General features: G+C 44.1%; 1 protein-coding gene across 1 annotated transcript; it reads left to right on the top strand.

The window, feature by feature from the left end:
- Positions 1 to 803: 803 nt before the first annotated feature.
- zbtb24 (zinc finger and BTB domain containing 24) lies at positions 804 to 6,861 on the top strand. Its single transcript, XM_084181835.1, has 9 exons — positions 804 to 830; positions 1,475 to 1,819; positions 2,017 to 2,716; positions 2,921 to 3,088; positions 3,282 to 3,449; positions 3,536 to 3,617; positions 4,934 to 5,198; positions 5,371 to 5,619; positions 5,934 to 6,861. The coding sequence occupies exons 2-9, from the start codon at positions 1,523 to 1,525 to the stop codon at positions 6,408 to 6,410; spliced, it is 2,406 nt and encodes an 801-aa protein (XP_084037961.1). The 5' UTR covers positions 804 to 830; positions 1,475 to 1,522; the 3' UTR covers positions 6,411 to 6,861.
- Positions 6,862 to 13,044: the final 6,183 nt, after the last annotated feature.

Below are 13,044 nucleotides of genomic sequence, written 5' to 3'. Positions count from 1 at the left end.
GGTTGGTTGGTTATGGTTTATTACACAGCAAATACAATATGCTACTTGTAAAACCACAACCGATCCACTTGACTTAAGTGCTCAACATTCAACCTTTTTTGTCAACCTTTTCATTTTTAATAATCTGGATGAAACATATCCAACACTGTTTAGGATTTTGAAGTTAAAATAGCCTACATTTGCATAATAACCTCATTAATTCTCTATTCAGAAAAAAGTTGCAGAAATATTACTTTTAAAACATTTTAATTTACAGATAAAACACTTATTTGCCCATAGTCTTATGATGCATAACAGTACTTCTCCAACAAATGTTTGACCTACCTGCAGGCTGTACGAGTTTATCAACTCATTTATTACTCTGTATAATTAACCCCGAATCATTACATAGAAATCCTGCTCTATTAGCCTCTGGTGGGACTACCAGTTATTTATGATATAAAATGCTAGGATACTGACCAATTATTTATATTTACATCATTGATACTGTAAGAATGTCCCACAAGTTGTTCCAGTTTACCTTAGTCAAACAACAGGCATGACTGGAGTCTGGAGATCTATAAAGATTCGCCTAAACAACATTTATTATAATAATGTGAAAGATTCGACCACGGAGTAATAATAATAACTATTCGACTCCCATAAACAAACATTTCCTTGCTCCTGGGCATAGATATAACAACACAGTGGATAGATTAATGCAGTGAGAATTTGAAAAATGGTACCAACCAAAGCATATAAAGATCGTGAATTCAAACTGCGCGAACCTGAAACACCCGTGAACAACCTCCACATCTCGCGATAATCTGAACGACTGCGAAGAAGAGACGGTAAGGTCCTGAAAGCTTGATATATTGTTAAAAAGGCATTGCAGTGTTTGCAGCTATGATAGAAATGCTGAGAAAGTTTCTTAGTCTTTTCACTGAACAGTGTTATCTTGTTTGGATTTTGGGTTCCACTTGAAGTGCATTCATTGTGTATAATGTAGAAAGCTTACATGGCGCCCGCCTGTGTTGTGTCGCTGTTTGAAACGATGCAAAAATGTATGTGCACACTTCTCAGTGACTTTGTGACCAGTGATCGCTAAATTGATCTGTCCTATGGCTCTTCAACAGCTCTTACTAAGGTCCCAAACAGCTATTGGTCGACAAATGCTGTATCTATGTGAAAAAACGCTAAAAAATCGAGAGAATTGTTTTCTCGAGTGAGAGCGCCTGGAGCACTCATTGTTCTGTAGGCTGCAGTAGCGAATTATGTGTGAATGTGTGTGGCGTCAGCTGAGCCCTGAAAAGTTCAGATAAGATTGATGGGCTATATGTAAATTTCAAGCAGGCTCACAATAATGAACTGTGTGAATTATAATGGTCACATCACAGCTTTGTGCCAATCTCAACATATTCCATGCAATTTACTGCACTTTATTAGGCCTATTTCTTGCAAATTATGTTTCAGATTGAGTTTCACTTTGTTGCAGGTGGTGAGGTTTGGTTAGAATCATACTTCACAATCCATCCTCAAGAAAATGTCTGAGAAGACCCTAATCACACCCACCTCCCTCACAGCCCTTCATTCAACAACACACAAGGACACCATCCTCTGCAAGTTTGACAAGCTGAGAAAACGAGAGCTCCTGTGTGACATCACCCTTATCGTAGAAGATGTGCACTTCAAAGCACATAAGGCCCTGTTGGCCGCCAGCAGTGACTACTTCTCCCTCATGTTCACTGCTGAGGAGCAGATCAGCCAGTCTACCTACAGGCTGGACGGCATGGCGGCGGAGACCTTCGGCGCTGTACTGGAGTTCATCTACAGTGCCCAGGTATCTAGGGGTGGAAATGGGGTTGATGGAAACGGGGTTCTGTGGAGTGAAATCCCAGGGGGAAACCAAAATCATTTATACATTTACATAAATGTGCATTTTACATTGAATTCAAGGAGTGTAATAATTTGTATGTGCACTGAAAATTCAAGGATCTTTCATCTGAGAGTGATTTTCTTCCATTTCTACCCCTGCAGGTATCTGTGGAGGAGAGCGTTACAGAGCAGCTACTAGACCTGGCCAGACTCCTAGAGGTTAGTGATCTTGTGAAAGCCCATGCGGACCATAACCTGAACATTACCTATCCGGGTGTAGAGGGAAGAGGCCTTAGTAACATCACCTATCCTGGTTTCGAGGTGAGACCGGAAGTGAATACAGACAGTGGAGAAGGTAAAGGACTGGGAGGAGGGACATCGTCAGCGATGCAGCCTAAACGGAAAAGGGGTCGTCCCAGGAAGAATGAAGTGGACATGTCTGTGAAGATATTGGAAGAGTCCAATAAACAGGAAGTAAGAAGTGATGTCATCACCATCCAGGAAGCAGCCAATGAAAAACAGCAGGTTATAGTTAATGATGTCACAGTAGACTGTGTAGACACTGAAGAATGTCTGGTTGAGTCACATGATAAACTGGCTTCTCCAATAAGAGATTCTGATGATGCAGACTATGATCCTAGATCAGCCCGTACTAGGCGGCAGAGTAAGAGGAAGATCAGGCCGCCAGTGAAATTTAAGGGCTACAGAGTGGGGGACCGGGACGACACTACGTCTGAATGCAGAGAACCAGGGAAGAGGGGCAGGAAGAGAAAATACCCCAACACAGAGGCACGGTGTGAAGACTGTGGGAAAGTGTTCAAAAGCCACCTGTTCTTAAAGATACACCAAAGAACTCATACAGGTGAGGCCTGGGACCTCTACTAGTCTCTACTACTTCCAGGATTGTTTTTATTGGCTCATTTCAATTCATTATAAACAGAATTACTAGCATATATTTATTTCTGACAAGTTCCTCACAGGTGAGGTCTGTGACTATCCCTCCAATTAGATTAAAGCGTATTATTTTATAGGTCTGAGTGATAATGTTTTAAAATGTTCCCACCAGGTGAAAAGCCGTTCAAGTGTTTTGCGTGTGGGAAGAGTTTCACACAGAAGCACACCCTCCTGGTTCACCAGCGGATGCACACTGGAGAGAAACCCTTCGTCTGTACCGTCTGCTCTAAAGCCCTGTCAACCAAACACTCACTAGTGGATCACATGAACCTACACACAGGTTGCCTATTTGACTGACTTATAGCTAGTGATAATGCTTTACTGTGTTTCTTTGGGTATACAACTTCAATCAAAATGTATAAAATGTATCCCTGTTCAATTCTGCTTTCATCTTTCATATTCAGAATAGCTAAAGTATAAGTTTGCCTTTAATTAATTGGACTTGGACTGTTATTCTCTCTTTTGAATCCTAGAGGAGAAATCATTCAGCTGTGACAAATGTGGAAAGATGTTCAGCCAGAAGAGACAACTAAAGAGCCACTACAGGGTCCATACGGGTAAATCTTTACCAGAATGTGCACACTGTCAACGTAGGTTCATGGATGCAGCTCAACTGAAGAAGCACATGAGAACCCACACAGGTAGAGTGAGACGAGGTTGAACTTATACAAATTCTAGTGTGTTACTATGTAATAAGTTGTTGTTGTTGCTGATCTTGTTGTTACAGGTGAGAAGCCTTTCACTTGTGAGATCTGTGGAAAGTGTTTTACAGCCAAGAGCACCTTACAGACGCACATCAGGATTCACAGGTGTGATATGACTTATACAAGGTTGAGTTATTCCACAAGGTCTAGTCATAGAATGTATCTACACCAATCCTGAGATGGTGAAAAAAACACCCTTACCGTATGTTTATTTTATTTATTTTCACATAAAATATGACACAATGTATGTGCATGTGAGGATGACAAACTCAGAAGGGGCTTATAATGAACGTGTTCTACACATGAAGAGCACAACAAATATTTACATTTTACATTACATTTTAGTCATTTAGCAGACGCTCTTATCCAGAGCGTTATTTTTTTAAATATTTTTTTTCATACTGGCCTCCCGTGGGAATCGAACCCACAACCCTGGCGCTGCAAACGCCATGCTCTACCAACTGAGCTACATCCCTGCCGGCCATTCCCTCCGCTACCCTGGACAACGCTGGGCCAATTGTGCGCCGCCCAATGGGTCTCCCGGTCGCGTCCGGCTTCGACAAAGCCTGGATTCGAACCAGGATCTCTAGTGGCACAGCTAGCACTGCGATGCAGTTCCTTAGACCACTGCGCCACTCGGGAGATTGTCTAATGGTTGTGTTGCATTGTCATGGCGACTAAAATGCTGGTGTAGTGTCCACAGCTGGTGTTGCAGAGCGGACAGGATAAGCTGCCAAAATCACTTCCTCTCCTCCATTTCTTTTCTCCTCTCCCCCTCTTCCTCGTTTTCCCTGAGGGTCTCCATTTGTCTTTTATGTAGGTTTACAAGATATGGAAGTTCTAAGAATAAAATGTATCTGAAAAGTCCCCATTAAAACCTCCTATGCTTCTGTTATTTAAATATGTATCGAATGTGTTGATATGGCACATTCTGAAGACATCAAAGAGAAAAGAGCTCTGCTTAAAAATACTGTTGGTTTGTACATTTGGAAACCTGTGCTTTGCTGTATGCATATTATTTTTATGCGTCTAATCTAGTGGTATCTAAGGTTCAGACTGTAGCATTTTGATAATTGTGATGTTTGATTGAAAGGTTTCAGTCTCTGAGCTTCCTTCCTTCTCCTTAGTAAGATAATGGTGTCAGGGTCAGTGGTAACAGAGGAAGCTAATGATTTGCTTTGGTATGTCCAGTTGAACTACGACCTCCAGAGCTCTGATACCCAGCATCGTCCTCAGGGCCACTCTGCTCAGCTGCTGCAGACTCAATGAAGTACTTTCATAAAACTCTAAGCAGAGTGCAGTGGGAGAGCCGGGTTCGATGTAGTCAATGGGCTTCTTATCGTTTTTGTCTATATAAATATGAAAGAAAATGTGATCCAACCCATATCCATTTACCAGTGTTAACATGTTTGTGTTTCCAGAGGAGAGAAGCCATATGTCTGTAACGTCTGCAACAAGTCATTCTCTGACGCCAGTGCCAGGCGACGTCACGTAGCCTCCCATACCGGAAAGAAGCCCTTCACCTGCTCCTTCTGCAACCTGTCCTTTGCTCGCCTGGACAACCTGAAGACCCACACCAAAACCCACAACAAGGAGAGCGTAGTCACCATCACCACCGAGGAGGCCCAGAGCGGGGCTGGGGTGGTGGAGGAGGAGGCTGGGGTCACCACAGGGGCAACGGAGGAGGTAGTTAGGCCATTTTAAGTGTCACGCCACAATATTACAGTATAATCGACAATACAAATTACAGATTTCAAAACCACACTATGGACCACTCAGAGCTTTGTGACACTGTAGGCAATCATAGTGAAGTAGGTCATTGATATCAGCTATAATACATTACATCATCTATACACAGGTACGCAGCATCCTACAGCTCCAGCAGTACCAGCTACCTGGCCACCCAGAGCAGGAGATACAGCTGGTTGTGACTGGAGATGTGGATAACCTCAATTTTGTGCCCAGTCACTGTGGGCATGATCAGGGCATCAGCATTATTACTACAACAGAGGGAGGGGTCTCGGAGGCGGCAGACCAGGCCCATTCCAGACTGACCCTCCTCACCCAGCCGTCAGGACACATGCAAAACGTGGCCTTGGTCACACAGGTAAAGTTCCCTATATACTGCACTACTATTGTAGTACACTTTGTAGGGAATAGGGTGCCATTTGGGACGCTGACAATGTATTGTACAGTCCCCTTGCTTTTATGCAGGGTTTATTATTTTGTTTATTTGTATCGTATTTGGACACACCAGCCATCAGTACTCAGGTCTATGTGTGCAGATGTACAGTATGTCTATGTATCTGTATTGTCCTATGCTGGGTTTCCCCTCTAGGGCTCAATAAAGGTATAGGGCTTTGAGCTTTTGGTTATTTGAATGGCGTGTTAAATCCAATGTATTATTATTATTCAATTCAGGGCAGCGTGGACCATCACAACCAGCAGATCCAGACTATCAGCGTCCTGCAGGACGGACACATGACCAACGGGGTTGGGGTCGCAGGTCAGCCTGAACAGATGCATGTCATCACTCTATCCAAGGAGGACATGGAGCACCTTCAGGCCCACCACGGGCCGCCCCAGCCCCTACACATAGCACCCAGGCCTGGCTCCCTCCCTGGCCCTGGCTCTGTACAGCAGCTCCACGTCATGCACCAGCACCAGACCCTCTCTCAGCTGGCTGTCACCCAGGACCAGGGCGCCATGCTGGGGCAGATGAGCAGAGAGCAGCATGGTCAGGCCCAGGCTATCCACATCAACAGCCAGAGCAGCCAGCCCATCTCAATCAGTCAGACCAGTGAACAGATCCCAAATCACCATATCCAGGGCCAGACCTTCCAGATACAGGCTGGTACTGTCTCCTACCTCTACACCACCAGCCTAGCCCCGCCATAGCCCTGATACATGGCCGTAGACGACGCAAAGGAGTCAACAGCCATGTATCAGGACTAGCCCAGCCATAGACTGTATGGGCACAGCAGAACTGACTGAAGGAGAACCAGTCTGGCCCAACACAATTGACTTTGCCTTAGTTCACACTCAGGTTGGAAGATGGATGTAAAATGCATTTGTCACAATGGTTGTAAATAAAATTTAGTTATGCAGTAATACCAGGATGTTGATATTGTATGTCAAGTCACATAATGTAAAACAAATTGTATTGTGGGGTGGCATAAAAGCATTGTTTATATTATGAAGGTAAAATAGTGCCTTAAGTGTACAAGCATGTATGATTTGCACATGTAACATATGAGTTGCAACTATTTAATCTATTTTTGTAGTTGCAAAAAATATTTGCCAACGTAACTTCTTTTGTGAATAAATGCGACAACACTTGCAAACATTTAAGTTGATATGTGAATAAATTCATTAAGATTTGGAAGCATGCAACTACACTGAACAAAAATATAAACACAACATGCAACAATTTCAAAGATTTTACTGAGTTACAGTTCATATAAGGAAAATTGTCCATTTAAATAAATAGGTCCAAATCTATGAATTTCATGACTGGGAACACAGATATGCATCTGTTGGTCACAGATACCTTTTTTTTATTTTTTTTAGTAGGGGCGTGGATTAGAAAACCAGTCAGTATCTGGTGTGACCACCATTTGCCTCGTGCCGCGAGAGCACCTATCCTTCGTATAGAGTTGATCAGGCTGTTGATTGTGGCCAGTGGAAGTTGCAGGCTATTGACGGGAACTAGGAACTGTCGTACACATCGATCCAGAGCATCCCAAACATGCTCAATGAGTGACGTGTCTGGTGTGTATGCAGGCCATGGTAGAACTGGGACATTTTTAGGTTCCAGGAACTGTGTACAGATCCTTGTGACATGGGGCTGTGCATTATCATGCTGAAACATGAGGCGATGGCGGCGGATGAATGGCACGACAATGGGCCTCGGGATCTTGTCACGGTAACTCTGTGCATTCAAATTGCCATTGATAAAATGCAATTGTGTTCGTTGTCAGTAGCTTATGCCTGCCCATACCTTAACCCCACCGCCACCATGGGGCACTGTTCACAACGTTGACATCAGCAAACCGCTTGCCCACACAACGCCATCTGCCCGGTACAGTTGTTTCCAGCCACCCCTCTCAATAGCAATTTTATCCTCCTCTTATAGATTTACATTTGTGGTGCTGTAATAGCGAGCCGAGACAGTATTGATGCCAGGGATATTGTTGGTGTCTGCGTGCTCCTGAAGTGCTGTGGCCCTGTGTGCTCTTTCATTAGTTTTGTTTTTATTCATTTATTTCTGGTACCCTCCTACCTGAGCGGAATGAGGCCTGTGTGGTGTTTCACTGTTAAAATCATTCCAGTGTGGAGATGTAACAAACACGTGTGCTGCAAAGCCACATGCTCTAAGGCCTCTCTGCTCTACCTAAGTGTTTTAATGGGCTGATGTGGGTAATACTAATACAGAAATAACCATTGTAAATGTATTTTCTCCTCTTTACTGCTTTAAGCCTTTTTATGCCATTGTTTACCACTTCCATGCCCTTAAATTAAATCTGTAGTTTGAAGCATATAAAACATTTTGTTTCACTATATTACATATTCAACAAGAAACATATCACACAATACAAGGGTGTCTGTGATGATTCTTATGTTTGCTTGTCCACTATCTCTCCTGGTAAATTAAGTTTTATATGTTTAGGTATTCAGCACTCAAGTCCACTTTACATGCATACTTAATACACATCCAAGGTTGATGAGTGCTAATTTCACTCAACTTTTTAAAAAGGGTAGTTGACATTTACAGATAGTCTAGCCAAAAACGAATTACCGTTTCAGCATGTATAAAGTAACAATACATCATCTTAGCAAATATTTTAAAAGGCAACCTAACATAATTCCTCTTACATCAGTACACAATAATGGTCAGGAAAATGTCAAGTTAGCTTCTAAAATGTAGACTACATATTTCCTACTTCTGTTTGCGTTCTCACTTCAGTATTTGCATATTTCCGTTAGGGAACGCGTCCTCCGTGAAGTGCGCTTGTGCACAAACCAATTCGGCCTTGCGCTCCTTCTAAACAACACACAAAAAAATGTTTACTTTGGCAAACCTCAAGTCTATAAAACTTAATGCACTGTGTTCGTAACAGATTCTAGTTTTGGGAACAGAAAAATGTACTGAGATCAGATGTTTCATCGATGAGAACATTTGTATAACTTCGGCCCAGTTCCACCTAGTTCCATCCTCTCCCACCACCCGCGACAGACTTCCTCTCACTAACATTAGGTGATGAGAACTTTCTTCTTCTTCGATGAGGTTTAACGGCGGTTGGCATCCAATAAATGCTGCATTACAGCCACCTACTAGAATGGAGTATAACTCCCTTATACTTTGCTTAAATAATAATAATACTAATACCCTACCATCTTACACTACACAAAACATAAAAATTATAATAAACACCATACTCCACTATTTAAATATATTTAGTCCTACTTCAGGCCAACAGCCTGAAAGAATGGGACACCGCCACTTAACACACCCTGTAACTCTTCTGATGTCAAGTCTCGCACACCCAAATACCTCTCTGCAGCTGCCACCACAACCTCTATTTTCTGCGACTTACGTTCCATCTCTGCAGTACAGTTGATAACCATTGCTATAAATGCCAAAAATCCAATCTTACTGAAACATATATCACTTGTTGGTTTATCCCTCTGTACTGGCACAGATCTACTACTCACACCACTCCTCTCATGATCCCTCCACCTTGACCCATCTTCCTCTACTTTCTTCACTGCCTCAACATATGACAACTTCTGCACTACTCTAACCCTGGAAACCTCAACTTGCCTCTCTCGCATGGGACATTTCTGATCCCCAGCCCCATGGGCATCCCTACAATTAACACATACCACTACTTTCCCCAATGCTACACATTCCTATGTCTCATGCCCTTCTGCACACTTCTCACACCTAGGAACCTCCCTCCTACACACTGCTGCCACATGCCCATAAGCTTGACACCTGTAACAACGTAATGTAGTCGGCACAAAAGCGCATACAGGATAACTTAACATCACTTTCTGTCTTCAACTCACTCTGCTTACACTTTCTACCATTCTTCTTTAACAAACCATCTCCATTTTTTCAGCCATTTTTAACCAACTCAAGCTCACCTTTCCCTCTCTCTCTTAGACCTCCCCTGCCTCTCTTTTCCCCTCCATTCCTCCTCCGTATTCCAAGTATAACTCTCATTATGATAAAACTGCACTTCTCCTGACATACATCTTGTTCTTGCCTTGTCAAGGGACGCCATTTAACCGGCTGTTACAATCTCCGTACAATCAGCACGAACCACTCGGGATGTAGCGCTCAGCAGTGCATCCCAGTAGTAAATCAGCAGCTTGGTCTTGATGTTCTTCTTTAGCAATAGCTACCCCGCCGCTTTTCCATTTCAAACAAGCGCGCTCTCTTTCTCCCAGATTCCTCGATTCGCTTGCTCAGTTCACTCTCAGCAGCGCATTACGACACACAACAATCAAGGCCTCTATCATTATCTATGGTAGCTGGTAATGCCAGAGAGGAAGAGGCAAAACTAGATGCACTGATAGAAAAATGAGAACAATTAGAACATCTTTGCTAGAGGTTTTACCAGCGAGGAAGAGAGAGGCCCAACTCTGCGGAAAATCTGTCTCCCTCCAGCAGGTGGCGTTTTTTCGTTGTTTCGGCCATCAAGAAAGGAGTTTTTGTATGAATGTCAATGAGAGAGTGTCGAATGTGGTAAAAATAAGTAATGGCTTATTTACTACCTGAGGTTTATTTGATCAAATAGAAGTTTCGTAATGCTTAAGTTGTTATGAGTGTACTGATATAAGTAGGACACGTGACATCCCTGCAACCTTGAGAAAAAACACGTTATATCGGAGTTGTCTCGAGATGGCTGTGCATATTCATGTCATGAGGCTAGCAGCATAGCCTCTCTCTCCATCAAATCAAATCAAATTTTATTGGTCACATACACATATTTAGCAGATGTTATTGCGGGTGTAGCGAAATGCTTGTATTCCTAGCTCCAACAGTGCAGTGGTATCTAACAATTCACAACAATACACACAAATCTAAAAGTAAAAGAACGGAATGAAGAAATATATAAATATTAGGACAAGCAATGTCGGAGTGGCATTGACTAAAATACAGTAGAATATAATACAGTATATACATATGAAATGAGTAAAGCAGTATGTAAACATTATTAAAGTGACGAGTGTTCCATTATTGAAGTGACCAGTGATTCCATGTCTATGGCCTCTAAGGTGCAGGGTTGAGTAACCGGGTGGTAGCCGGCTAGTGATGGCTTTTTAACAGTCTGATGGCCTTGAGATAGACGCTTTTTTCAGTCTCTCGGTCCCAGCTTTGATGCACCTGTACTGACCTCACTTTCTGGATAGTAGCGGGGTGAACAGGCCGTGGCTCGGGTGGTTGATGTCCTTGATGATCTTTTTGGCCTTCCTGTGACATCGGGTGCTGTAGGTGTCCTGGAGGGCAGGCAGTGTGCCCCCGGTGATGCATTGGGCAGACCACACCACCCTCTGGAGAGCCCTGCGGTTGTGGGCGGTGCAGTTGCCGTACCAGGCGGTGATGCAGCCCGACAGGATGCTCTCAATTGTGAATCTGTAAAAGTTTGTGAGGGTATTAGGGGCCAAGCTGAATTTCTTCAGCCTCCTGAGGTTGAAGAGGCGCTGTTGCGCCTTCTTCACCACACTGTCCGTGTGGGTGGACCATTTTAGATTGTCAGTGATGTGTACGCAGAGGAACTTGAAGGTTTTCCACCTTCTCCACTGCGGTCCCGTTGATGCTGATAGAGGCGTGCTCCCTCTGCTGTACGATCAGCTCCTTCGTTTTGTTGACGTTGAGGGAGAGGTTATTTTCCTTGTACCACTCCACCAGGGCCCTCACCACCTCCCTGTAGGCTCTCGTCATTGTTCGTGATCAGGCCTACTACTGTTGTGTCATCTGCAAACTTGATGATTGAGTTGGAGGCATGCGTGGCCACGCAGTCATGGGTGAACAGGGAGTACAAGAGGGGGCTGAGCACGCACCTTTGTGGATCCCCTGTGTTGAGGATCAGCGAAGTGTAGGTGTTGTTTCCTACCTTCACCACCTGGGGGCGGCCTGTCAGGAATTCCAGGACCCAGTTGTACAGGGCGGGGTTCAGACCCAGGGCCCTGAGCTTAATGATGAGCTTAGAGGTTACTATGGTGTTGAAGGCTGAGCTATAGTCAATGAACAGCATTCTTACATAGGTATTCCTATTGTCCAGAAGGGATAGGGCAGTGTGCAGTGCGATGGCAATTGCATTGTCTGTGGATCTATTGGGGCGGTATGCAAATTGAAGTGGGTCTAGGGTGACAGGTAAGGTAGAGGTGATATGATCCTTAACTAGCCTCTCAAAGCACTTCATGATGACAGAAGTGAGTGCTATGGGGCGATAGTCAATTAGTTCAGTTACCTTTGCTTTCTTGGGTACAGGAACAATGGTGGACATCTTGAAGCAAGTGGGGACAGCAGACTGGGATAGGGAGAGATTGAATATGTCCGTAAACACTCCAGCCAGCTGGTCTGCGCATGCTCTGAGGACGCGGCTAGGGATGCCGTCTGGGCCGGCAGCCTTGCGAGGGTTATTAAGCTTAAATGTCTTACTCATGTCGGCCACGGAGAACGAGAGCCCACAGTCCTTGGGAGCGGGCCACGTCGGTGGCACTGTGGTATCCTCAAAGCGGGTAAAGGTGTTCAGAAGCAAGACGTCGGTGTCTGCGACGTGGCTGGTTATCCCTTTGTAATCCGTGATTGTCTGTAGACCCTGCCACATACGTCTCGTGTCTGAGCCGTTGAATTGCGACTCTACTGACGTTTTGCCTGTTTGATTGCCTTACGGAGGGAATAACTACGCTGTTTGTATTCAACCATATTCCCAGTCACCTTGCCATGGTTAAATGCGGTGGTTCGCGCTTTCAGTTTTGCGCGAATGCTGCCATCTATTTCTGGTTTGGGTAGGTTTTAATAGCCACAGTGGGAACAACATCCCCTATACACTTCCTGATGAACTCAATCATTGTATGCGTCAATGTTATTCTCAGAGGCTACCCGGAACATATCCCAGTCCGCGTGATCAAAACAATCTTGAAGCATGGATTCCGATTGATCAGACCAGCGTTGAATAGACCTTAGCACGGGTACTTCCTGTTTGAGTTTCTGCCTATAGGAAGGGAGGAGCAAAATGGAGTCGTGATCTGATTTGCCAAAGGGAGGGTGATAGAACTTCGGTAGCATTTTCCTCAAATTGCTTTGTTAAAATCCCCAGCTACAATTAATGCGGCCTCAGGATATGTGGTTTCCAGTTTGCACAAAGTCCAGTGTAGTTCCTTGAGGGCCGTCGTGGTATCGGCTTGAGGGGGAATATACACGGCTGTGACTATAACCCAAGATAATTATTTTGGGAGGTAATACAGTCGATTGTGAGGTATTCTAGGTCGGGTGGACAAAAGGACTTGGGTTTCT

Source organism: Coregonus lavaretus, assembly GCF_964263955.1.
Source record: "Coregonus lavaretus genome assembly, chromosome: 18".
Lineage (NCBI taxonomy): Eukaryota > Metazoa > Chordata > Actinopteri > Salmoniformes > Salmonidae > Coregonus > Coregonus lavaretus.
The sequence above is the reverse complement of the archived record's forward strand: the minus strand, read 5'-3'. Positions and strand labels throughout refer to the sequence as shown.